This window comes from Pempheris klunzingeri, chromosome 10 (assembly GCF_042242105.1).
Source record: "Pempheris klunzingeri isolate RE-2024b chromosome 10, fPemKlu1.hap1, whole genome shotgun sequence".
Taxonomy (NCBI): domain Eukaryota; kingdom Metazoa; phylum Chordata; class Actinopteri; order Acropomatiformes; family Pempheridae; genus Pempheris; species Pempheris klunzingeri.
In genome coordinates this window covers 17,177,973-17,205,794 of record NC_092021.1, presented here as the reverse complement: position 1 = coordinate 17,205,794, position 27,822 = coordinate 17,177,973, and the positions used below count along the sequence as shown (strand labels likewise).

Here is a 27,822-nt window from a genome sequence, read left to right as displayed (position 1 = left end):
CAGAGAGAGAAAACTAGATGACAGTTTTTGCATGATAAAAAATACTAATAAGTTAGTTATGAGATGGCGAGTCAAAGGTTTGACTATATAAATTACAAGAAATTGAGAAATACACCAAAATTATGCTAATTTTTACTTAGTATCTATCTTAGTATTTTGATTTACAAAGCCAGAATTCTGATTCAATAAGTCAAAGTTGACTTCTTGTTTTTTTTCTTCACTGTGCTGTCCAGAAGTTATTTATTTATTTCTAAAGAAAGAAAAGGTCTGACAGTGATTCAAAGTTTCAAACATAATTTCCAGTGATTGTTCTATTAGTCTACAAGTGTTTTCCTGTGCACAGCCTATGTGTGTGCAGTGCAGGAACCATGATGTGAGGATGTTTTCCTTCATGTTGTCATTGACGTAAAGAAAAAATTTATCACCCTCGCGATAAGTATTTTGCACACGATGCGTGACGTTTCATTGGCAACCACTTGAAGACGGAGAGGTGGCCCCGGAGCCAGGACGCTCTGCTGAGGTGTGAAGAGGTTTGTGCCCTAAAACCACACAATAATCACACATTTTCTCTCTCTGGCGGTCACCGAGTCGCTGCTAAAACAACCGAGGCATGCCTGTCAAATTATACCGCAGCCTGTGTGGGAAATTAACGATGTGCGCTGCGGTGCCAACACACGAAAAGTAGCTTGATGAGTGTCCAAAGTAGTGGAAGTTTGGAGGGGACGCCATCTTTGGTCCCAGCTCTCCACGTCCCCAACACGGACTGTGTTTTCAGCAGCAAACCACGGCTGTGGTGAAGGCCCAGGAAGGTATCGTGAAACGTTTTAAGACGTTTATGTCTCTCCTGCCTGCTCGTTTAGGTCATTTCGCTTAAAACGAAAGGACATTTTGTTAAAACGACCGAGCAAATCTTGGTGGCGAAACCTGCTCGCTAGCTAACGTTACAGAAACGCGTCAGCTCCAAAGTCAGTTGAGCTAGCTAGTAGCAGTGAAGACACAGGACCGTGTCTGTGCTCAGGCCAGGGCACTAACCTAAAGACAAATACGTGCATAATGGCGATAAACCTCCATACCAGAGCACATAGGTTACCGCTGTAGTCGGCGCATCCGTGTGTTTGCATGCTGCCGTTATAAGAGCAAACACTAGTCAAGTTACAGATGGCTGTAAAATGGATCAGTGGATGCAAGTAGAGAAATCAGGCTTTTATTTTTTTTAGTGCTGATGGTTAACGTTATATCACTGGATTGGTAAGCTGTGCATAGGTTAAGTGTGTATCGCACTGTTAGCAATCCTTTGTGTGTTCACTGGTGTTTCTCCACCAACAATGTTAACAATATGTGTGTGACTGACGTTAATTATCATGTTAACGGTGCAGATGGGTCTTATACCGGCCTTAAACATGATGTATGTGTACAACATTAAGTGTGGTTATGGTCTTAAAGATGGCCCTTTTCTGTAGATGCTGCTGCATGGGATGGTAGGTAGCCTTGTTTGACCTTTTTAGTATTACTAACTTGAAGTAAAGAGCTAGCTAAGTGGTCATGTAATGCTAGATAAAAATGAAGGCACAGGCTGCTTTGGGGTTTGCAGCATGCTAACCCCCCACACAATCATTTAAATGATGCCTGTATAGTAATTTTTGGTTGCCCCATGGAGTTGTTACTTGTGTTAGTTGCAGCTCCTTGCACCCTCTGTCTTTTCCACGGGATACTATAATGATTGAGTACTTTTACTTAGGTTTGGATGTTGAGGTAGCTTCTCAATTTCTTTGTGTTGTCAGTGCTGCATTTTCAATCACAATATTCGGTGATGGCTGCCTACATCAGTGTAACACTTATAAATATTGAAAGTTTGGTGACTATTGATGTGTTTGCTGTGGTTTTTTTTTTTCATCTTAAATTGCCAGTGATCAAACCTAGATGGAAGTATTTCCACCCAGAGGTTTTTAAGACTTTCCCAGACTGTGCCATAAACAGGTGGTCACTCTGGTGAGCAGCATAGAGTTAAAATGACATCCACAGTACGAGCTGTAAGGGTTCAACCTCGTGCTCCTGCAGGGGCTTGGATATAGATAATAGTGCACTCTGACCTTCATGAAACAAAGGGAAATCCTTGAGAAACACCACTCACACAGCTGGTGTATATTTATGATGTGAAATATGGTTAATGTGGATCCATCTCAGCAAGCCTGTTATTGTTCTGAATTGCAGCTACAGCGTCATATAAACATTATGGTTTTTACAGGCGAAATCCTAGAGTTTTTACAGGGTCGATTCAACGCCTGTGACAGCTGCTTCTAGTGCAAATTTCAGTGCAGCAAATGCTGAACATACCAGTCATTTATTCATTACAGAAGTTGTGCTTGTGTAGTGAGGTGAAAGGTGAAAATTGTGTCATTCATTTGACTAGTTTGGAAATGTAGTGAGAAAAACGTGTTCCTGCTTGTCTTGGTGATTACAGGGCTAAACGTTTAGTATTGCTTTATACAGGATACTTGTTGCCAAATATTGATGCTCCATGCAGCACAGGCAGCCTATGAATACGATAAAGGACTTCTTTAACAAAAGAGACAAACTAGATTAGAAGCCACAGCCCCATCATGGGAAATGTGACAAGCCTACTTTGTTGCCTCTTAGATCTCTTGGATGTTGTAGGAAGAGGAAATTGACCTATTGCCTTGATTTTTTTTCTTAACAAGATTTGTCCTATTAACATTTTTGTTTGGCTCAGAGCATGGGAGGGCACTGACTGTTAAAGTGGCTTTTAGGTGTAATCAGGAAGAAGAGTTAGTTTACATTGTCAAACTTGTAATGAACAATTTAGGTTGACAGTCCAACAAATTCATCTCGATCCAGGCAAATGTTATAACTTCTTAAATCAAGTTAGAACTTGTATGCAGATAGATGATATGATAGATGGTTCTTATTTTTAGACAATTATATGCAACTGATCATGAGATTTCAGTCATAAAAAAAAAAAGAAGCTGAATGTGGCCCACATTTCATTGCTGCTGTGTTGCTGACTTTGTATGATGTTCAGAGCGTCATCGGTAATCATGACTGTAGCAACAAGTGTTTTCAGAAAACTGCATTTATCACAAGCCTATTTTTCAATTTGCCAGCAGTGTTCATCCCATATAGCACTGCTGACGTTAACTCGGAGTATAAACAACCGACAGGTTAGTCAAACACACAAAATCCTAAACTTAATCTAAAGTGGGTCCAAAGCTATCACCGTGATGGTTGTTAAAAAGTGTGATTGATGCTTTTCTCGGTTCTCGTGTGTGGTTGATACCTGGAAACAGTTTCATGGCTTGTTAGCTGGAGACGGATATAAGCCTGTGTTTGTTGAGTTGTTCGTTAGCACACAGGTGATCAAAACACGAGTTATCCACACATTTACACACACAATTACAGTGTGTGAGAGCTTAGTAATATATTTTTTTGAAACTCTTTTTGCACAAAAATATATTTTGCAGCTGGTTTTGTGACTGACATTGACTGAGTGGTGGCAATTTAATTTAATGGCATGAAACTGTATGAGCGTGTGGTTTTATTTATTTGCATATCTCAACAAGGAAGCTGACATTATGAACAAGTAGTATTTGACTTCTCTAAACTTATATTTATTGAGTACTTTCGTTAAGTCTTTAGATAACAAACATCCTGCATACACATTCTGATTACTGGTATTGTTTTCCTCTATTTAAAAGTCAGTTCCCTGGATTGCTGCTTAAATGCATGATGGCAAGTAGCTGAAGTATTTAGCTTTCTCCAGTCCATATGCATTTCTCATTCATTAAGTGTGTTGCACTTAGTTTTTGGAGGTGAAGACATATGCTGCTGCCATAGTTGATTGGTGTGTGGCTTTGATGGCTATATTTCGTGCACATTCGTCATCTGACTGTTTGACCATAAGTCGGCTTTATCCTTAGCTGCTGTGATTTTAGTACTCATTATTAAGAAGAATTTCTCAATGCGTTATGTTCTCCTCCACTTAAATTGATTCATTTTTGTAGATTCAAAATGGTCGTCTTGTTAAAGCACAGGTTTAGTGAGCAGACCCCTCTGAGTCTGCAGCAACACGGAAGCCCAGGGAGCTCACATAACAGTCCCACAGCAGCACCGTATCCATCAGTGCCTAGCAGTGAAACATTGCTCCTGGACTCTCAGGATAATAGTGTTTGTGGCACAGAATAGCTGCTGCTAGTCGATCTGGTTGTGGTAACAGGAGGAAAATCTTGCTTATCTCCTCAGTGCTACACAAATGTAGAGTGAACCCTGTATTGGATATGCCACTTGGGAATGGGCATAAATTTGGTCTTGGCCTATATTCTGGTCTAGACTAAAGTATTATTGTGTGTGTGTGTGTGTGTGTGTGTGTATACATATTATATATACACACACATATACAGTGTGTGTGTATGTATGTGTATATATGTATGTGTGTACACACACACACTTTTCAGTTTATTAGGTACACCTAGCTAAAACTGAAGTTTAATACAACAGCCATTAATTAAACCCTCCCTTCATGAAGGTTATGATGTTCGGCTTTTGTTGAAACAAGGAGTAGATTCAACTGTATGGGCATTTTGGAGGATGTAGCTAATGGTGCTATTGAAATGTATTATACAGAGAGGTGCTTTTGTTACTCAGCCTACCATCAGTTATTTAAATGGGGTAGACAAAGTAATAGAAACACCTGCCAGCACACAGAGTATAGGTGTGTTTACATAAATACACATACATATATCAAAACTCTGCTCTCAAGCTCATCGCCACTGTGTTATTAATTTGAAGCTATTAATTAAGCTGATCCTCGAATAACTGAGACACACCGTGAATTGTTGCTAATCTTCCCAGGCACCATGGAGGAGCTGCACAGCCTGGACCCCCGGAGACAGGAGCTGCTGGAAGCACGCTTTATGGGCGGGGTCAGCGGCAGCACAGGGGGCAGCACAGGCAGCACAAGTGGGGGAACAAAAGTGAGTGAATATTTAGCAGTGTTTGTACATAATAATTGGCGAACGTAATGTTTTTATTTACCATGCTAAGTCTTACCCTAAAATAATCTTTTTTTTTTTTTTTTTTTTTTTCCAGGGCTTGACCAATAATGAATGTTCAAATCATAGTTTTGGAAGCCTGGGATCCTCAAGCGACAAGGAGTCAGAGGTACACTAACATATTCATGCACTCATAGCCTGGGTTCAGACTATATGATCTTTTTGTTTAAAATGGCTACAGTGAACTTACCGTGACTTGCCAAAGATGCATGACAGACATTAAACTCAACCAGTCATCACGTGACATCTTTCATAACCTGCATGATGTCATCAGGAAGGAGGCACAAGGGACCAACTTCCCGGAGGTAGAATATAAACAAATAATGGCGTCCAAATACCATGTATAACACTGACTAAAACCAAAAGAGAAAAAAATGACTGATCTTTCATCGGTTTCACATTTACATGTAACATTGCCAACAGCATCATTCCTCCTCTCACTTCTACATGTTTAGTTATGCAGGGAGGAGTACTCGGTGCGCCTATTGGTCTACATTACAGAACACGTCATGGAATTTATCACTGTGAGAGAAGGCAAAAGAAATTCTGACGCGGTAGTCTTTGGCCTCGGTTGTTGTCTGCTATGATGCATTGCACAAGATAAAATAATCAATTGTGGTGCCTGACGACTAGTTTCTTGTGCCCCACGTTTGTTTCAGGCCTGTTATTGGATTGACATTGTGTAGTCTTAACCCATCATTACATGCTTATTGCTATAGAGTCAAGCCCAGTTAATGAGTGACAGTGACCGACCAGATCAGAGTTTTCATGAGTGAGAAAATAAACTAGCATGTGTGTTTTATAAAATATCACAGTGGGACTGTGTTGTATATGCTGTATGGTTGCTCAATAATGGTACCATACTTAAAATATTCAACATATGCTTACTCTGATGATGACCCTTTTTGTATTACAATAATAACAGAATGGTATTTTTTTTTCTATTTTGGCCATGAAACAGGCCCTGTGTAAATAGTCATTTGTTCTGGTTGTTTAAATGGTTTATGCAAACCAGTTCCTATTTGAAGTGGGGTTCTGAGAGCCACTGTTTTTAAAATGGCCACCCTTTTACTAAAGTGCTCTTGCTTTTTTGGGTTCTTTTTTTTTTGGGTTAGTGCATTTGAGCTAAAGTGCCTAATGGATATCATGAACGCCATCATCCAGACACTATGCCAAATATTTAATAGAGTTCCTTATCCAACTGCTTGGGCATTTGGCTCTGTAACTCTGGGACTCTCCATCTGTGAATTTAACAAACCTAAATCTCCCCATTGGATAGTTTCAGTGAGACCGCTGCATCGGCACAGCATGGCACAACAACCACCACGCTGTGTCCTGGTATTTAATAAGCCTTCAAACTGGATTTCCATGTTCATATTTTCAGTACGCTGTAGCGGCGTAGTGGCACACCCACACCACTGCAGCCCCTTGTCTTGCTTTGCAGTACTGCTATTGTTCATCTGAATGCCCTCCAAGTCTGAAGTAACATATTTTTGTAGTAGCATGGTCTCATAGTCAGTTGTACAGTCTGATGGCACTGGGCACAAATCAGCGCCTGAAGGACCCTGTTTTACACCTGGATGAGATCACCTGGTGGCTGAATGAGCTGCCCATCCTCTACAGCTCGTAGAGAGGGTGAGAAGAGCTATCCAAGATGGCTTTGATTTTTTTATTTTTTTTGTCCCACGTCCTCGCCGCCACTTCCTCCACACTGTCCAGTTCAAATCTAATCAGCTAGCTGGCCATCCTTAACAGCTTGTTGAGGCTACTGACCTTCAGCGTGGTGCTTGCTGGGGTGCTGGCATTAAGGTTTGAATACAGCACTGGCTGCTTCAGACTGATAGATCCTTCAGTGTGTGCAAAAGGATCCTGCAAAATTTCCCTGAGTCTCCTCAGGGAGAACAGTCTGCTCAGTCCCTTTCTGAAGAGGGCTTCGGAGTTGTGAGTCCAGCCCAGTTTTTTTATTGATTTGGACTCCAAAGTACTTGTATTAGTCCAACTCTTCACTTCCTCTGCCTGGATGATGACCTGGTAGTCCACCACCACCTCATTACTTCTGCTGACATTGTTGCACCATACCACGATACTCTCTGGACAAACATTGATATAAACTCAACTTGACTGCTTGGCGGAAGAATAAAACCTCAAGGCGATAATTCTAATTTAATCCAACATCTTGACCAGTTGAATCAATCCTCACACAGGCCATTTATACAAAAACTAGAAACTGCAGTTGCTCAACACTCCCTTTATGACATTGTTTCCTCTGGTGAACACGCGGTAGCTGGGATCAGACCAGCATCTGTAGACAAATGTCTTGACTGAACAAAGTTGTGAGTGAAATAGTTGTTGTGATAAATTAAGGTTATGAGGACAATTTAGGATTGTGACCAAATTTGCTGTTGGTTACCGCCTATTTCATGCTCATCCTTTTTAAGAATTCATCTTTTTTAACAGGAGTCTGTTTGTATTGAAGTGCTGATGTAGCAAAAGCTATTTTACTATCTTGTAAACAGGATCTGCTTCACTGAGATGTTGCTGCCTTATTTTAGTATTTTTAGGATGTTTGCCTAAATTCCTGTCTTTCTCACTTAATAGGGGTCAGATGTGAAAAGAGGCAGTTCTCCTGCTTATTCGGTAGGTATATGAGGAAGTCTTCAAATTAATAGTCATGCATTGATCCCTTTAGTTTAAGTAATAACCAAAAATGTATGAATAAAGAATGAATATATTAGAACAAAACTAGTACTTTATCAATAGACAACTAAGAACCAATTATTACTGAAAATACAAGTGTTATGAAGCCTGAAGAAACTAAACAAAAAGACAACTTTTTATGTAGTAATTGGTTAGTAAAACAATAAAATGTCTCTTTCAGACCCCGGAGAAGAAACAGTCGGAAACAACCAGAGGCAGAAAAAGGAAACCTGAGATCCAGTCAGAGAGCAGCCAAGGTGCGTGTCTTTGTGTTAAACTGTTTATATTTCAGCTCTTTCTTGCAATGTCTCTTTGAAATATTTTAAATAAAACAAGTCTTTTCCCTTCACAGGGAAATCAATTGTGCGAGGACCCAAAATAAGTGATTATTTTGACGTAAGTGCTCAGTTTGGTGTCAGATGTTTTATATATTGAAAGGAAGTGTTGAGGGAATAATGTGTGCTGTATCAGTCTTCAAACCTCAGAGGCACAATCCATTCCCTGTTTCTAAAATAACACCACTGTGACAGAAAGGGAGCCACTGGTGTGCTGTTATAAAATGTGATGCAGTCAGGTCACTTTTCCTCTCTTAACCTTTTAGTTCCAGGGAGGAAATGGGTCCAGTCCTGTGAGAGGTCTCCCACCAGTGATTCGTTCGCCCCAGAACTCACATTCCCACTCCGCTCAGGGCACAGCTGTAAGTTACGCAAAAACACTTGTATTCAAAATCTCCTTAGCTGCTCCATTTGGTGTTTCCCTGCCATAAAAAGTGCTCGTTCTTCTGTTGCAGGCTAGACAAAATAGCTCATCTCCAACTAGTCTGTCTTTTGGGGACCACATGACTCATCCAAAGCAACTCGCAGTCAAATTTGTTCAGGTGAGGGGGGTGACCGGATAGTTTGGGCATTACTGTAATCACTCTTAGATGTGCTTGAGATTGTTGTTGGTTGAAGTCTTTAAACCACTTCTTTTGTTGTTTTCCACTCTAGACTGACCTTACAGTGTTGAAATTGGCCGCCCTTGAAAGCACTAAGAATCTAGACCTTGAGAAAAAGGAGGGGAGAATAGATGATTTGCTAAGGGTAAGCAGAAAACGTTATTACCTTGGAGAGTAACTTGACTGGGCTGTGACAAACTTTAGTGAGACACTAATTGGACAATATTCGCCAAATTAATGTTTGATAATGGAACTGACTAATATGAATTGGCTATCAACATTATAAACAGCATTCTTAAGATTTTAAATCATTGCTAGATTGGGAGAATAATATAATTTGTGCAGCTGTTAATTTTTTTTCTCTGCTTTATAGGCAAACTGTGATCTCAGGAGACAGATAGATGAACAACAAAAATTACTTGAAAAGTACAAGGAACGCTTGAATAAATGCATCACCATGAGCAAGAAGTTGCTTATAGAAAAGGTAAGTGTTTTTTTTTGTTTTCTGATCCGCTTAAGAACACAATGTTTGTGCTTCTGCAAACCTGTATTTTGTGTTGTTCAGAGCACCCAGGAGAAGCAGGCCTGTCGGGAGAAGAGCATGCAGGATAGACTTCGTTTAGGCCATTTCACAACAGTGAGACATGGAGCCTCGTTCACAGAACAGTGGACTGACGGCTATGCCTTCCAGAATCTTGTGAAGTAAGAAGCTTTTAGTGAGATTGTCTCTTATTAATCGAACTGTTCTTTTTTTCTTCTTGTTTTACTTATTAATTATTCATTAAAAAAATGTATGTCTAAAAATGCTGTAACCTTAATGTGAGTCAACAGATATGCTGATTTTATGACCAAGCCATGATTAGGACAGGCACTTTATATTTTTGCCTGTGTTGAAATGTGTTGCGTTCACATTACAGACGATGATCAAGTTAGATACCGCAATCTCACAAATGCTGAATATTCTAAGCATCGGCCCAAACCAGTGAATCAGATACAACTTGGAAATTTATGTTTCATGCACGGCTCCAAGAGTAATGTTACAGCTTTTGCTATTTCCCAATCGTGGTGTCACTATCTTCTAACAAAAAGTCTACTTTCCATCTGCAGACAGCAAGAGTCGATAAACCAACAGAGAGAGGACATTGAGAGGCAGAGAAAACTTCTAGCCAAGAGGAAGCCTCCATCCTCCAGCAACTCCCAAGCCCCAACCACAAACTCGGAGCCAAAGCAACGCAAAACCAAGGCAGTGAACGGAGCAGAAAGTGATCCCTTTCTAAAACCCAGCCTACCTCAGCTGTAAGTTCAGGCCTTGTGTAAATCGCAGATACCAGCACAGCCATTCCCCAGGCCAAGACGGTGTGAAAAATTCAGTGTGGTTTTGGTTTTATTCTTTTGCATAGTTGGCTGTTGTAAAGCAACTTCAACAGGATTGGTTTGCAGTTAGTGAATAACTGAGTGTATTAACCATGGAGATCCTGTTGACAAATTTTTTATTTTTTTGTGTCTCTCCTCCTGGAAAGGCTGACCCTAGCAGAGTACCATGAACAGGAAGAGATCTTCAAACTGCGACTTGGACATCTCAAGAAGGTTTGCCCCCATGCTGAGCCTGCAATAATGATTTATTTGAACTTTTTTTTTTTGTTTGTCTGGAGTAGAACATGTCGTACTGCGGACCCTATCCAGGACTCAGTATCTAGAGCAATAAAGACTGTTGTTACACAATTGAGATGTTAAAACCTAAGTGGAGTCAGTAAATTATTAAATGTAGCAAATCTGTCTTCTACATGGGGATAATTGAACACATTCAGCATGATTCTCCTGTTTCCTGAGCTGAATCACTGTTCCTTTTGTGTGCATCACCCTAAGGATGGAGTGCGCCGGTAGTATGCCGATGTATTCATTGTTTTCCCGATGAATAAGCATCACAGGCAGCCCCTGACAGACTCTGCACCAAGTCAACTGTTAATATTTAATACAGAACTAGTCAGCTGTGTACAAGTGGGTTTTGATGAGCTCCTCTCCTTGTAGTCAGAGCTCTGAAGTTCCTTCTGTGCCTTTGTGTGCTTGAATCATTTATAGGAAGAAGCTGAGATCCAGGCGGAGCTGGAGCGTCTGGAGAGAGTGCGCAACCTTCACATTCGGGAGCTGAAGAGAATAAATAACGAAGACAGCTCACAGTGAGTCTGAATCCTTTTCTTTGACAGGTACTGCTTTGACATTGGGACACGATTTACACACAAGGCCAGTATCCTCATCCATGCTGGTGAAACTAAGTAACTGCCAAGTGGAAGTGAAGTGCTTTGTTGGCTTTTTCCACATTGGTCACGTATTGGTACAGCAAAGCTAATGCTAAAGGGTTTGTTATTGACATTTAGGTCCATATTTGTAATTCTGATTGTTTTCTGTGTTTTTGTTTTTTCCCCATCCAAAGATTTAAAGATCACCCAACGTTGAATGAACGATATCTGCTCCTACACCTTCTGGGAAGAGGGGGCTTTAGTGAAGTTTACAAGGTAAGTCATCAAATGTTGATGTCATAGGTGTCAAAAATAAAATTATGAGTGTTGCCTTTCAAGTACAAGCCAACTTTTTGTGCTTACGTGTGCTTACGTGCAGGCTTTTGACTTGATTGAGCAACGATATGCTGCTGTGAAAATCCACCAACTTAACAAAAACTGGAGAGAAGAGAAAAAGGAGAACTATCACAAGTACGTTTGACGCATGTGGAAATATGTAACCTCATCTGCAGTATACTAAAGCAGTGTTTCAAATGTTGTGAAGTAAACAGGCGAGCTGTTTTGTTTCACTGTATTGTTATTCCTCTCCATAAGCCACAATGCCGGGCTGTCAGTGCAGAATACAGCACCGGCCCCTTCATGCTTTGGTTGCTAATAGAAGCATAATCGCCTTCCTCTCCACAGGCACGCATGTCGAGAGTACAGAATACACAAGGAGCTGGACCACCCCAGAATCGTGAAACTTTACGATTATTTCTCACTGGACACAGACACGTTAGTGCACCTGATGAATTCCTGTTCCTGCATTTCCAGCTCTCTTCATTTGTTCTCTGTCTGATGTGCACTATTATTCTCCGTGCGTCTCTTTCCATTCCACAGGTTTTGCACTGTCATGGAGTACTGCGAAGGCAACGACTTGGATTTTTACTTGAAACAACATAAGCTAATGTCTGAGAAGGAGGCTCGGTCCATAGTCATGCAGATTGTGAACGCACTTAAATACCTGAACGAAATCAAACCCCCCATCATCCATTACGACCTTAAACCAGGTAAACCCGCACTTCAGGACAACTGATGACTCTCTCCTCTCAGCAATTCAAGAAAAATTATTCTACATTAAATCCCATCTTGCCAAACTGAGTGTCCGTTGTCTCCTGGGCTGACAGTCATCCAAGTGATGGTATGTCATTTCTTCTCCAGTGCTGACTTATTTCACTTTGATTTCAAGGCAACATCTTATTGGTGGATGGCACGGCCTGTGGGGAAATCAAGATCACAGACTTCGGTTTGTCCAAAATCATGGATGACGACAACTATGGCGTAGATGGGATGGACCTGACATCGCAGGGTGCTGGGACCTATTGGTGAGAGGAAATGTATATGTGTATGTGTGATTTGCAAATATCATGATCACTAAAAGAACATGGACAGTGGTCATTTACTTAGTAAAAGTCGCAATACCACACAATAAAAACACTCCATTATAAGTAAAATGCAGAAATGTTATCAAGTATCAGTGGTAAAGGAAGATTTAATACAAAACGGTCCTTATCTGCATTATTGACATGTAAATAGTACTGTGTGGTAGTGGTATATAAACTAATCATATGCTGAATATTTAAAATCTCAATTTAAAAAGTAACGAACATTTGTTCAATAAATGTAGTGGAGTAAAAAGTACAAAGTGGCATAAAAAGAAATTTTCAGGTGAATGAGGTGAATTCGCTAGGTTACTTTCCACAACTGTGCATAGCAGTGTGTAACAGGCAGCTAGTACAAACACATAAATAACTCCTTGGATTATTATTCTGTCCAGGTACTTGCCCCCTGAATGTTTTGTGGTTGGTAAAGAACCTCCAAAGATCTCCAATAAGGTGGACGTGTGGTCCGTGGGCGTCATCTTTTTTCAGTGTCTGTATGGAAGGAAGGTAAGGAGGGGCTATACATATTCTACCCCTGAATGACTATGTAGTTTGTGTGGTTATTAAGCTCTTTGCTGCCTTTTCCCCTCCCAGCCTTTTGGCCACAATCAGTCACAACAGGACATCCTGCAGGAAAACACCATACTGAAAGCCACCGATGTCCAGTTCCCTGTCAAACCTGTGTCCAGCAATGAAGCAAAAGTAAGTGAACCTGAGGGCAAAAAGAATTGTCATTTTAAAATAAATATAAAGAGAAATGATTTTAAAACACCATGGCATCGCTGATTGGCCTACAAATTTCTGATACTATTCCTCTGTCCACCAGGCCTTCATAAGGCGGTGCCTGGCTTACAGGAAGGAGGACCGGATCGACGTTCACCAAATGGGCAGCGACCCCTACCTGCTCCCTCACATGCGGAGGTCAAGCTCCTCTGGAAATCTGCAGATGAGCGCCGCTGGCTCGGGACTTGCCTCCTCCAGTATCATCTCATACTGAGAGCCTTGTACTGTGGTAAAAAGGCAAACTGACCAAGTTGCTCCCCACATGCAGAGCTTTGGGCTCGTGGGAGAAGGAACAGCCAGCGACAGGAGGAGCAGGACATCGGTGGGGAGATCTCACCTGGCCTCCTCTGACCTGTGCCAGGCTTCTACTTGTTTACCAGGGCTTGATCAATGGAGGGACAGTGAAGGGATGTTTTAAAAGGACATGGATGAAAGGATCTTTTGAGGGTCCAACAAAAGCACTGAAACTGACGACGTACCTTGAAGAAAATGTGACTGGACACTCTGTTCAGATGTTGCAGATGGATAAAGCCTTAATGGGCCGAAGGGAGACTTGGCAGCCCGCGATTTAGATTAAATAACATGGTCTTGCCAGGGTGCAAATGATTCAGCTGCTAGAAGTTAATTTACTGTGAGGAGAGGACAGTCATTATATAGAACTACGAAGATTTCACTATTGATTCGGCTAAATGTTTTGTTTTTCACAAGTGTTAGGCTTTAATTTGCGTTACTTAGCAATGAGAATGTAATGTGTAGCATACAAGTGAAATCTAGTGACGTGTAGGTTGGGGCAACGTACTTGCATTTAATGCACAAAGTAACCAAATGTAGAAAAATGACAATGTATAAAATCCTATGCAGGACTATTAATTAACAGAAATTGGAAACTGTATATGCTGTACAGGTGAATTTTCAAATTTTGAACTGCAGCAGTAATGTGTACAAAGAGTTAAAATTTCCCCATGTAAAGCTATTTTCCTGGAGTGTTTCATTTTGCTGCTTGGTTGCTCTTACTTTTTCAAGGGCTGTATGTTCCACTTCGGGTACAAATTGTACAGTTCTGCTAAGAGTGAACAATAAATGCCAGGAAACGTTTTTCCCTCCCAGTGAATGGTACCGAAGATTATGTCGGCCTGATCGTTTTAAAGGGCAGCATGGTGGTGCTGTGGTTAGCACTGTTGCCTCACAGCAAGAAGGTTCCGGGTTCGAATCCCGGTTTGAACCCGGGGTGTTTCTGTGTTTGCATGTTCTCCCCATGCTAGCGTGGGTTCTCTCCACAATCCAAAGATTACATTAGGTTAATTGGTAACTCTGTAACGCAATTGGTAATTGCCCGCAAGTGTGAGAGTGAGTGGTTGTCTGTCTCTGTATGGGGCCCTGCGATTGGCTGGCGACCAGTCCAGGGTGTACCCTGCCTCTCGCCTGAAGTCAGCTGGGATAGGCTCCAGCTCCCCCTGCGACCCTGGCGGATAAGCGGTATAGAAAATGGATGGATGATCGTTCTAAAGTTAACACCTATACTTATCACCTGAAATGCCCTTTGAATTGGCCAGCATCAATTTTTTAGATTATAGTGACACTCTGTGGCTTTGTTTGGTACTGTGCTGTCACAGGGTTTAACAAGGATGCTCAAAACATGAACCACAGAAGAGATGAGCATTGAAATAAGAAAACAGATGCAGAGATAGAGAAAATACATTAGTTTAATCAAGGCAACGATATCTCACTTAAATATTATTTTGTACAAAACCTTTTCATAAATTGACTACAGTGCTGCATCTAGCAAACCTGCCTTTCTAAAAGAAAATCCACAGTAGTTTACTGCCCCTTCACCTGAAGACCTTCAGTAGTTTACTGAGCCCCTTAATGGTTGTGGTGGGATTTTCTTACTCTAAAATCCTTTTGCGTTCCCTCTGATCCATAGAGAGGCTGAGCTGCAGGACGATGTACTATTAAGTACTTGGTAGCAGAGTGCTGATGGTTGTGATGACAGCATGAATGGTCTGTATCACTGCACCTGGATAGCTAACTAGTGAACCCATAACTGTCTCATTGACTGCTGCAAGGCTGATTAAGATGGACCAGCTGTGATTATGACAGCTTTGGCCGGTGCTGTCGCTGTGCTTTGGTTGTTATGTGTGTGTGTGTGACACATAGGTTTGACCATGCATGGCTGTGCTGGCTGAGTTGTATTCACACTACTGAATTAACTCTTGTGCTGTAATGCAACATCAGTCACATCTGCTATAAGCACCGTGGCTTAACAATCCTTTCTTGGCTAATGTTAACAGGCACAGTAAACAGCAGTCACAGTACAGCTACTGGATCAGGGGGAACGCTTATGTAGTTAAAAAAAAAAATCCCACCGTAGTAGTTTCACACTTAAAAGTAACCTGTTCCAAACGTAATTTACACTTATGTTTTTTAACTAAGTTCCAAAAGCCCACAGTTTTGTGTTAACACCTATCACTGTAAATGAGTTGTGAATTGTTTTAAAAAGTTGCTCTGCGACAGTGTATATTTAGACTCAACTAAAAGGTTTTAAGATTCTTGTGATTTTTTTTTTTTTTTTTTTTCCTTTTTAATGCCAACGAACTGCTCTCAGGATGCAGGACTGCTGCTGCTGGACACATTCACTGGAAAACCTGGGTTTTGGTGCACGTTTGAAGACCAGCAGTAATTTCAATGTCCTTGAGAACCGTACAACAATCTTAACTGTATGTGGGAGCAATTTGTCAACACTGAAGAGCCAGCCTTAAACGGTGCTCTCTGCTAAGATGAGTCTGCAGTCATTGTGATATTTATTGATTCACAGGTGGCCGCTGATGGTGGGACGGGGGCGTTGGTCAGTGAACTGTTCATTTGGATAGTGGAGGAGGGAGATGTGGCCTCCTGTGTAACAGCAGCAGCTTCATTAGCAGCGATCGGGGGAAGAATAAAGTCAGACGGCGCCAGAGTGACACCGGGGACCACACCTGGCAGGGTGAGAGGTGGAAGACCTGAGGGGCACAAACAAAACCCGTTACCTACAACTGCATACAAACCTTAAGTCACTCATTAGCTACAGTAGAATAACACATTTCAACCTGGTAACATTTTAGACCTTTGTTTAGATGTGGTGACCAACTACCTAGTTATATTGTAATGAATAGCTCATTAATGCACATCCACTGCTGTGCATCCCATGATTTTCCTAGAAGATATACCTGCGATGTTAAGTGCTGCAAATGTAAAGAATTGAATGAACTCACTGACATCTGAGAATGCAATGCCTTAGTTATACATTTGATTATACACATTTTTTTAGGATGGATTTGAAGATAATCTGATTTTAGAGTATTCATTGTGAGTATTCATTGCAGCAGGATGATTGAGTTTTTAACGATGGAGGTCTATGGCACAGAGCAATGAGCCATATCATGCTTTGGCTACACATGGAACACTTACTACACTAGTATATAGTATATTATTACTATTAACCCAGCCACACTCCAGAGAAGAAAACAATACCTGTGTGCTGTAATCCACCAACTCCAGGTGGTAACACTTGGCCCACGTCTGGCAATGTGATATTCAGATTTAGTAAATTGGGGAAGGGTGGAAGACCTCCAGGTAAGGGCATTAAACCTGTGCAACAAGTATTGAAGATATTAGACAGTGCAAGGTTGGCAGACTGATGTCATTTGGCTTTGTAGACTTTGGGAGCTACACTAACCTCCCAAAATATTTTCTACTAACCTGGTAGTGTAACAGGAGGACTGACGGACAGGGGGATGCTTTGTGAGGAGGGGACGGGGCTGGACAGTGGGATAGTAGGAGCTCCTGAAGAAATTTTTAACACAACACCAATTAATAGAGGTATTTAGGTGTCTCCTGGCTTGTGCTGCTGCCTTCACATCATTCAAACAGGACATTTATAAAAGCTTACCTGTCTGTGGAAGGCTAACGACAGTAGTCGGGTTAGAGCCGGCGAGAGACTGCTCTAATCCAGTCGTCGTAGAAGACGACGCAGCAACTGGAACGGTTGGAATGACAGCAGAGAGATGGACCTGGAGACAGAAGTTAGCTCATCTCAATAAATGTTCACAAGATCTGGAGTCAAAATAACGTTTGTATCTGGATGCAACTATTTCTTTGTTTTTGATGTTGAGCTACCTCTGTGAAGCCGTCTTTAGGAGCTGGAGGAGCTGGTTCACTGAGACTGTGCGCAGGGAAGCTGATCTTCTTGCCCTCTGAAAATGGCAGCGTGGGTATCCTGTGCAGGTAGCCATAGCCGATCCCACAACCTAGACTGGAGAGACAGAATTACAGCAACACTGAGGGGAAAGAGTCCAAACATTTCACAGCAGACTTAAAGATCATGTGAAATCACCACACTCTATAGAATGTAAATGGGAAAAAAAAGTCAATAGCTAACCTGTGGCAGCATGCTAGAATTTAAAAACATGTCTACTCAGTGACTGTGACCACAAAATGCAATTGTTGCTGTCAACAGATGGCTAAATACAACCATATTTTATTTTATGTTTCCAATCAACATTTATGCAGAAAATCATGGGGGTTTAAAGCTGAAACACTACAGATATTGCCCTGAACTGGAAAAATAAAACAAGCTTGTATAAATATAAAATACAGTAAAATAAAACTGACAATAAGATTGTCAAATATGACTTAAGTTTTTTAGTATCAAATGAATGTAAATAAGTCTGTTTTATTTAAATGTGTTATTAGAATCACAATTCCATTGAAAATATAAAACATACTTTTCTGAACACCTGAAGACTACCTGCATAAAGTGTGGAAACATTACAAGCCAACGCCTGATAATCCTCTCTAAAATCAAGATGCATTTATTGTTAAAATTAAATTAGTTTTAAGTGGATGTTTAGGAGGTGTGGGTTAGTCATGCAGCAAAGGTTGAGGGCCAGATTTGCACCTGGAACATGGTGGTTTCAGCCGAGTGTGTGAGCCAGCACAAAGGACTGCACAGAAAAAAGGGTTTCATAAGTGCCGTCATTTTCCTAACCGATTTTCCTAACTTTCAAATGGCCACTAAAGTGCAATCTGGGTAGATGGCTTCCTTGATGAGTGTCATACCTGCCCTCTCCACCCCAGTCACCGTTTGGAGTGATGACCACCTCGCGGCAGTTGTCTGTGTCTGTGTTGTAAACATACAACTTCAAATCCTTCCCTTCATGGGTTTCAACAATGGAGAAGAGATCTTCACTCTGGTGAAAGAGCAGAGATACACGTCAGCTCAACCTGTTGCCATCTATCATAATATCTCATCATCTCAGACTCAGACCGACGAGCTCTCTTAGCTTTTGTGCTACTGTGTGTAGTTTAGCGGAGTCTGTCGCTGGGCAGCGGCTCTGACCCGTTTTTCAACTTGGTTTCACTCACTGAGCGATTCACGGACTCTGATACACTAACATGCATGGGCGCCTGTCCCAATAACCAAGACAAAGAAAGAAGAACATCCGATTACAACCCACTCAGAGGGAGTGTGGCTTCTTTCTCTCTTCTCTCTGTATCTTTACAAAGCAAATGATTGTTTAATGCTATATTAATGTTCTGACTGTTGTACAGAGAACCTGTAAGTCAAAGCAAGTACCTCGTTCATGACGGTGTCGGCTCCTATAATGTAGTCAGTGTGAGCCCTCAGACCAGCCAGGGCTGCAGGAGAGTTTGGTTCCACTTCCTGGACTCAAACAACATGTACAAACACATTAGGTGATAAAAAAATAACAATTTGTAGTTACATGTAGTATGTTTAAAGAAAACACATAAAATATGTTTTGCCCAGCCTGTTAGAACCTTTCAGGATATTTCCTCGTCAGACCTGCAGACTCACCAAGACATGCCAAACATTTTCATTGGCTCCATCGAAGCTGCAGAAGCGAATGCTGACTCCCAGAAGCCCCTGGCCGCCCCACATGTTGCTGGGTGTGACGGTTGTCTCCCTCACTGCTAGCGTCTTGCTGCTGTACAACAGCATTTTGGTGGGCTTCTCCACATTCACCTTCAGCAGCTCCTTTAGGGTGTCATTGTCCTTGTTCTATCAGAGATCAAAACGTTAAAATCATCTGTAACACTACAAAGGCTATATGAGACTTCCTAAAGCAGGTCCCATAGCTACAGCAAGTTTTATTATTGCCATCAAGGTAAACTTACCAGTCGAGTGTCACAAATAGAAATGATGAAATCAAAGAACGGCTCCAGTCCTGCCCGGTGACCGGGGGAGTTCTCTTGCACCTGAAAAATACATCAGCATAAGGATAGGACAATGAAATCTTGGTCTGATGTGAAATTGTTTTCAGACACATAGTTAGAGAACGAATAATTACAGCTGGTCGTCAGAAGGTATCAGATCAGGCCAGTGAGACATGATCAGAAAAAGAACTCAGCCAGTTCTTTTCATAGAAGACTGGACTCTTCACCTCAGCAAAGGTCTGCGCTCCCCCTCTAGCTGCAGATTGCAGATTATATTTTATTAATTAACATCTGCAAAGCTTGACTCTGTTAAGCATTGTTTTACATCAGTGTACAATATTATTATTATTAATATTTACAGTAAGTGGCCACTTTATTAGGTACACCACCTGCTTGTTAATGCAAATATATAATCAGCCAATCATGTGGCAAGAACTCCATGCGTAAAAGCATGCAGAGATGGTAAAGAGGTTTCATTGTTTTTCAGACCAAATATCAGAAAGATCATCATCCTTTCATGGCCACATTAAGGACTTACCCTTAATAAACAGTGTGTCAGCTACCAGGTGAGCTATTGTGGTGCCCCAGTATAAAAAACCACCTAAAATGTTAAAATGTAAGATTATTTTTTAGGATACAAGCTATTCTCAAAGTAAGAATCCAGCAACCCGACTCCAGTCTCTTAGAAATAGGTCTGACATTACACGCCAGTAAGTCTGACCTAACTGGTTATCTGAGTTCTGGGAGCCACCCTCTGGCATGCCGTTTGACTGTATTTGTCCTTAATGAGCCACACTTGATCGACTCAGGTGGCCACAATTTACAGTGTAGGTATTTAGCAAATGTTAACATTCAGACAAGAGTTTAACAAAAGCTGAACTTTCCTCACTTACAGATTCAGCAGATAGCGTTAAGTGTGCCAAGACCACAAATGTAATCAAAGCAAATAAATAAAATGGGGATGCACCTATCCAAATTATTCTCTGATGATATCAAGTACAGTTCCTTAGGTTATCTGCAAATATCAAGTGCTAGTCCGCACTTTATCCTACATTTAAGATCTGTGTACCTTGCTGCATGGGACTCATCAGAGTCCTTTAATGTAACATGAGGCTGTGATCATGCTGTGGCACTAAAAACAGACTGAGTGGGTGTATTGAAAACACAGAATCTTAGAAACACATTGACAAATACACTGTATCACCCAACACCAGATCCCTGAATAAAGTCAGTGTTGGCGCTGATACCAATTTTGTACCCGATTAGTAGGTCCCTATATGTTAATAATTGATTGATCAAAAAATGCCTTAAACGCACAGGTTGCAGTCTCTCAAATGAGGACATCTGTTTTTAGTCTTCTGTGATATATAATGGATATATTAAGGAATGGGACTGTAATGCTTGCACTATACAGAACTACTTAAGTGCAAAACTATTTGTTCTCTACAATAAAAGTCCCTCCACACTATTTCTCTTGTGGGGTCGGGTCCTAAATCTTGGATTTAGTTTTGACTAGTTTTGATCAGTCAAAAAAAAGCCATTTGAATATTTAAGCTTTGGCATTTTTCACCATTTTACACAATTAGTTTAGAAAACAATCTGCATGTTAATCTATACACCATAAATACATATTATAAACAGATAGAAGTTATATTACAACAGAATGTAACATTAGGTGCATGCCCATCTTCATACATTATGCTCAGTAACCACACCACTTATTCTGGCAACATTAAGGTTATGGTTAGGTTATAACATGCAAGCCCCCAAAGAGGCGTTCACTGACGCCGGAAGAAATCATGTTAACTACAGTGCAGGCTCCAACGCTGATTAACTATATCGGGTTAATATGAATATAAACAGCTTTTAAAATCTGACACATTATAAGACATGATAACTGCGGCCAGTTTAGGGATACATTTAAAAAACAAAACGAAAAAGCTCAGGGCTCAGTGATACGTGGGGGCTTGTGGGGCGTTAACACCAACAATGCAAACACAGCACCCGTTAACACATCCTGACAGCTACGATAGCTTAGCGGCTAGCTGCTTGGCAAATTAGCTAAACCTCCGAGATGCCCTGTCAAATAACAGCAATTCAATGAATATACAGCTGTACATATTTAGCAGCTATACTCGGTTAGTCCAACGCTAGCTAGCAGCTGCTCGTCCTGTGTCTGTCAGCTAGCAGGAGGTTTCTCTCACAGGCAGCCTGCTCCGGGGACATTAAACACTGCTCTTACCCTGAGGACGTGGTAACCTTCAGTCCCTCCACCGGGTATCTCGACGCTCTGGGAGCCCCCCATGTTTCCCTGAATGTGTGACTATCAGGGTGGGTTCGCTGTGTTAGTTAGTAGGCGGCTCTGCTCCAGCTCATGTCCGTCTCAGTGCTGTGTGTCCTGCGGTTCCGGGTTCCCAGCACTTCCGCTCTGGCAGCAGGTCAAGCGCACGTGTCTGCTGCAGTGAACCCCGGTTTAAAACCAGTCAGTCAGGTTGATGAATTAGCAAAGGGGATGCGGAGCAGAGCTGTTTGTATCTCTTTTATATCACCCTCAGGGGCCTTTCATGCCCCTTGTTCACTGTATGCAGTCACTTCCTACATTTGCAAGAGAATTCCCACAATACAACATATTTTAAGAAAGAATAGTCCCACTTGTGGGCTTCAGTCAAGCTTATTTATTTCAGGTTGTGCTCACATTGTGCACATTCTGAAAGAACTATATGTTTAATCAGCTTAAACCGACTCACTGAGCGCCTGGTATCCTGGTGTTAATCCAGCACATGACATCCTGGTTACTGTGGGAGTAATGGAGCTGCTATGTGTGATGTGCTGTGTGCACATAATGGAACCTCAGAGGTGAAAAGCACAGTGACTCCTGCTCCGTCAGGTTTGTCTTCAGAGGCACATCTGAAGTCATATGCAGGGTTTTCAGTTTAAAGTTGTCTTGATAGTCTCACTCAAGTTTAGGTCTTAAGTCTAAAGCTCTGCTGGAAAGTAAAGTACATTTACACACTGATACTTTATCTCCACCTACCACATCTAAGTTACTCCACAATATTTCAGGAAAATCCTCTACTTTTTTGCTCCTATCTGAATGCTGTTGCAAAGTAACGAAGTGCAATGTGGAATTTTTCGTAATGAGTGTTTCTAAAGTTTAAATACTTCTGCTACAAATACATACTTTTTCTTTAAAAACATTTTAAATGTAGGAGTGTTGTCACCCTGCAGTGTTGGTACTGGCGTGTGGTGCTGACACTGTCTGCAGCCACTCTGTCTCCTTGTGGCTTTTATTGTCTGCTGTGTTCTTGTTTAGCTGCTTAGAGACGTGTAGAATAAAGACAGCCTACCTCACATTTTCTGGAAGATGAGTAATGAGCCTCTTAGCGAGGAACTTCCCGTCACCATCTGTAACCATTAACATAGCTGAGCGATAGCAGTGATAACCTCAGCTTTATTTTATAAGTTTTTTTTTTCTTCTTTTTATTCAGATCCCAGCTGCTTTTGATATAATCGTATAATCATGTCAGGACAGAAACGTGAGCCAGGGAAGGTGTGAGAGAATAAAATTGTCTCTGTGATCAAGCCCTGATAATAAGGGATTTCATTGGTGCCGTAAAGACTGTGGGCCCAAGCAGTAGATTAATGTATATGTAGTTGAATATCTCTGTAGTGCAGCGGCTCTTATCAAATAATTTGAAATAAACTTGCTCAGCATTGTGATTCTCCTCATCAATCATCAGTTATCCTGTCAGTCCATGTGTTCACAAGAGCTCACCTTGATTTCGTCTGCCTGCAGGCTGCCCTGGATGATGTTTCAAGCTTAAAATGCACTCATTCAAGAGAGGAGATCAGGCATTAGTGTGACGTATTCTGACAAGAAGATTTTATTCTTGACATTGTGTTCTGATCCAACACTCTGATTCATATAATCATTTTAGAATAATGATTCTTCACTGGTATTATTTTACCCCTTTGCTACTGAAATACAAGAATAAATACAATTCTTATTAATTTGACAGAAAAAACTTTATTGATATGACTTTTCAGAATTACATATTTCCAAAGAAGTGACACTTCAATGTTTAATCAGAATATTTCACCTTTTCTCCACATTTAGACATATTTACCTTCATAAAAAAATAAAATACTGCTCTCAAATCCTTTCAGGTCTAGTGCGGCATAGATTATCAACAAATACACACATTTGGCTACATTTTACCAGACCACGGGCTCCCTTGGTTACCTGCACAGCCCCTTTTATGGTGCTTCCATATTCAAAGATAAGGGAGTGTGGTTTCATAAGCGTCACAGTCATCTTACAGCTGAATAATTCTGTATTTAGGTCCTAAATAACGCTTTTTTTTAATCATTTGTGATAATGTAGATGTTTTCTATTGTAAGTAAGATATAAATTAGATTTTCTATGCCACTTAAGAATTAATCCTTATCTATTATAGATAGTAATATCACTGTATGGACACAGAGTGAAACAATTAAAGAACATCAAATGATAGAAAATGAATTGTCAAGTATTTTGATATTTGCTAAATCATTTATGGCAGTTTTCAAGCAAAAATACCAAACATCTGATGGTTCCAACTTCTCTGTTGTGATGATTTGCTGCTTTCCATTTTGTTCATTACTGTAATTTGAATATCTTTGAGTGTTGGACTGCTGATTAATTAGAAAAAAGCAATTAGAAAACATCATCTTGGTCACTAGGAAATTAAAATGGTCTCTTTTATGTCTTACTATCTGATGTTTAATAGACCAGATGACTAATCAGAGGTTCAAGAAAATAATTAGCAGATTAATCCGTAATAACAACAATCATTAGTTGCAGTCCTTATATCGATACCACACAAATCTAAAACTTAAATCATCCATTTTTCCTGGCGAAACTGATCTTTACATCTGTTATTTACTGCCAGTGAGAAATGGTGACACTTGCTCCTTCAAGAAGCAAATAAATAAACTCTGTATTTCAGCAGAAGCTTGCTGACGCCTTCAAACTCTGCGATCACTGTTCTGATAGCTCGCTCAGATTTATACTTCTCCAGACCTCCAAAGGAATTTACAGCTAAAGCTGCAAAGCTCTGTACTTTTGTTTCAGGCCACAGAAACCAAGTCTGAGGAGACGAGGAAGAGACCAACAAACAAGAGGCCAGAAATTAAATTGTCCATAATTTGATAAATATCTGTAGGTCGTCCTCACACACACACACACACACACACACACACACAGCATTTCTACACACTAAGCAGAGTCACAGCTCCGAACATCATAAGCTGTTATTGCCAGGATTAGTTGCTTAATGTCGTGCGTCTGTGAGAGGTCATTTTTTGCAGGTTGTCTGATAAATAAACGCTGAGTGCTGACATAATGTACTCTGCTGCACAGAGATAAAATACTAAGTAAATTAGAAAAGCCTGTGTTAAGATGACAGAGCAGCAGAGCCAAACACCCGTACAAGTAGTTATCACGTCATTATTGTTGTTGTTTATCATTTTAATTTCGCCAACATGTTTCCTGTCCTGCCCCAAAGCTCCTACTCAGGAAAGAAAAAATGGCAGCAGGCCATACATGAGAGCTTTAGAGCGCTGCATAACAGCCATGTGCTAGAGGTTGTTCTGTTCATTTAGCATGCATGATAACAATCACCACACGGGGACTTGGTTAGCTGAAGTGTAATTGCTCCTGGGCTCATGCTTATTCCTTTAGAAAATGTCCAACAGAGACATTTACTTGCAGCCTTTCAACTTTAACAAGCCCCACATTTAGGTTTACACTCCCCAGCCATGGAGACAGGCAAGTTACAGTCTCTGGACTATTAATCTCCTGCTTGAAATTTACGTTCTGTCAAGATTAATCAAGCTGTGGACACGCAGTCAATAAGAGAAGGCTATTTAGATAAGTGTAAGCCATTATAATTACTTTAGAAGTCAGGGGCCTTAGGGTGTTACAATTGATTCTGTTATCATTGCTTTTTAATGTCAGGCACACTTCCTATTTGTCTTGAATTTAAGAACAAAATTACCAGATTGTAGAGGCACATAAACACCTTTTACAGCAACAGAGCACATTATTATTGACCTTTAAACTGTCGAGGAGCAAAAATGCTGCCAGTGATGGAATGTGAATCGTTAAGTAAATAAGGTTGAAAAGGGTAAAAAAAAAAGGATTGTTTTCAGGCTAAATTGTGGCCATAGCTGCATGTGCGTATGAACGGCTTGTGGAGAAGAGGGGGGAAGGGCTGGCAAGCAGCCTGCAGTCAATATCATCATCATCATCATCATCATCATCATCATTTCATTAGACTTGCCTTACACAATGGGAACGTCAGTATCTATCAGGAAGCTAATGCGGCAGTGACTCCCAGGGGCGGGAGATATATTTGGCACATCAGGAAACCACTGACAAGATTCATGGATATATAAGAGAGAAGAGTAACACAGCTGAGAAAGGATAGATGGGTGAGCGGCTTATTGTGTGAGTGTGTGTGAGTGTGTGTGTGTGTGTGTGTGTGAGAGGAAAACTTTGCCTCTAAATATTCACAAACCAAAAATTGTATATAGTGGAAACACAATTGATGCACAAAGAGAAAAGGAAATGCACTTTGCCCAGTGAACTTGATGGTCTTTGTTTCATTTGCAGTATTCTAATGAGTGAATCTTTTGTGTGTGTGTGCCAGGTGTGAAAAGGAGGGTGGAGAGACTAGTGCAGAGACAGACATTAAGTGTTTCACAGTCTGGTGTTCAGAGCACAGCCCACCCACCCTCCACAGACACAGCCTATACTGCGAAAACAGAGCTGCTCCGACACCTTATTATTTCACTGGCCTGATCTCTTCGTGATCGGAGTTTAACTACGCTTGTAATTAGAATTGACGGAGATACTGATTGTGGACTGAAGTGATGAACCCCTTTGAAATACTACTAAATATCAGTGTTACAGTATGATATAAAATAGCAATTTTCTGAAACATTTTGCACTCTACTGAACAGGCTGACTGATATTCAGTGATTTTATAACTTTGGTGGCCGTTCTTTCATGTGTTGTAAGGCACCAGACTGTGACAAACCATAGGAGCATGAGGCCTGCTTTCATTTGCATTCAATCATTATATGATTCTGCAACACCTGCTTCCAAATTAGCCACGTCATTATGTTTTGGCACGTATAACCTTCAATGATATGGCCGTCCTTAGTGCAACAAACAAAATAAATCACTCTTCTTTTAGATGTGGCAAGTAGTCAGGGGTTATTATTTCTATTACCCCATTATATGAGTAGTTATTCCTTTGATCCTCTGTTCCCCGTAAGTTTACAAAGCAGGCAGTGACACCGGGCCTGTAATGATCGCAGCACTGAAGCATGAAACAAAGAAGCAGCCTGGTGGAGGATGGGAGGAGAGCCACCGAAACAGCCAGTGCCTCCACGGCTGTGTCGAAATAAAACGCAGCCAGGCAAAGCCTTGAAATAGGCGCCTCAGAAAAAAAAATGTTAAGAGAGCACAGTCTAATGCCTTTTATGATAAATATCTTAAAAGTGTGAGTAATGACAGGAGTGAGGGAATTGGCAGGGGGTGCTCGTGAAATCTCAGCTGTGAGATGATCAGCCAATAAAAAGTCCCTCCGGGGTGATTAATCTGGCCAATGGCTGGTGACAGCCAGGTGGATTGAAAAGATGTACGAGAAAGAGGAAAAATGGAAAACATGCACATTTACCCAAACTTGTCTCCTCCTGTACTGATTTATATAGATTTTATCAGGCCAAGATCCATTAATTAACCCACTGCAATTTTTCTCCATATATTTGACCTACTTTGCATACATTTGTCTAAAGGTCAGATACCAGCACAGAGACACTTTTCTCATCTGTTAACTGTCAACTCCTCAACACCTTGATGCACTCAACCTGTCTTTGACGGTGACTGATGAAAAAACATCTTTAATACTCTTTTATCACCTTGATACTTTATGGCTTCTCCTCATTTTATGATTATTGCGTATGAACATGATTTTGAACTGATGACATGAATTAGAAGTCTACTGCAGTCAAAGACACATTACTTCTGCTTGGGGTCTCAGTAGCTGTAACAATGTCTAAATTTAGGGGATTTTCATGTACTCTGTGTCTGTTATTAGTGTTGGCGGGATTTTTTTAGGCAGCACTAACCCTCCCAAAGCCCAAATTATGTCCATCCATCCACTGTTTATACCACTTATCCTTAAGGGTCGCGGGGGTGCTGGAGCCAATCCCAGCTGACACTGGACGAGACCCTGGACTGGTCACCAGTCAATCACATAGAGACAGACGACCTTTACATAACATGAGCGGTATATTTAAATTTCTGTTTGCTCATAAGAGGTCTAACCTCTTTGTCATCTACTTGATAGTCTGTAAAACATGAAATATTTCCCTTTTCGGTGTAATCACAATGTTTTGTGATAATTTCTGCATTTTGT

At 40.9% G+C, this 27,822-nt stretch overlaps 2 protein-coding genes across 2 annotated transcripts; one reads left to right on the top strand and one right to left on the bottom strand.

Annotated features, from left to right (window-relative positions):
• Positions 1–558: 558 nt before the first annotated feature.
• tlk1a (tousled-like kinase 1a) lies at positions 559–14,240 on the top strand. Its single transcript, XM_070837661.1, is given in 24 exon segments — positions 559–731; positions 733–771; positions 773–809; positions 4,867–4,988; positions 5,104–5,175; positions 7,665–7,703; positions 7,945–8,020; positions 8,116–8,159; positions 8,365–8,460; positions 8,554–8,640; positions 8,753–8,845; positions 9,074–9,184; positions 9,266–9,402; positions 9,808–9,996; positions 10,221–10,287; positions 10,780–10,877; positions 11,132–11,213; positions 11,317–11,408; positions 11,622–11,711; positions 11,817–11,986; positions 12,166–12,301; positions 12,754–12,865; positions 12,953–13,060; positions 13,185–14,240. Coding segments are annotated over 24 exon segments (2,310 nt in total). The 5' UTR covers positions 559–689; the 3' UTR covers positions 13,356–14,240.
• Positions 14,241–14,826: 586 nt separating this feature from the next.
• On the bottom strand, positions 14,827–21,715 carry LOC139208100 (Golgi reassembly-stacking protein 2-like). Its single transcript, XM_070837662.1, has 10 exons — positions 21,597–21,715; positions 19,316–19,396; positions 18,996–19,199; positions 18,756–18,842; positions 18,239–18,369; positions 17,297–17,432; positions 17,070–17,190; positions 16,880–16,963; positions 16,652–16,768; positions 14,827–16,140 (listed from the first exon to the last, which is right to left on the bottom strand). The coding sequence occupies exons 1-10, from the start codon at positions 21,657–21,659 to the stop codon at positions 15,914–15,916; spliced, it is 1,251 nt and encodes a 416-aa protein (XP_070693763.1). The 5' UTR covers positions 21,660–21,715; the 3' UTR covers positions 14,827–15,913.
• Between the last annotated feature and the right edge of the window lie 6,107 nt (positions 21,716–27,822).

Excerpts from the sequence above, each read along its gene's own strand:
- LOC139208100 (XM_070837662.1), bottom strand. The coding sequence starts at position 21,659 with ATGGGGGGCTCCCAGAGCGTCGAGATACCCGGTGGAGGGACTGAAGGT. Across the intron at positions 18,370-18,755 it reads CCGACACCGTCATGAACGAG|AGTGAAGATCTCTTCTCCAT; the intron begins GTACTTGCTTTG and ends CTCTTTCACCAG. Across the intron at positions 17,191-17,296 it reads CTAAAGACGGCTTCACAGAG|GTCCATCTCTCTGCTGTCAT; the intron begins GTAGCTCAACAT and ends TTCTGTCTCCAG.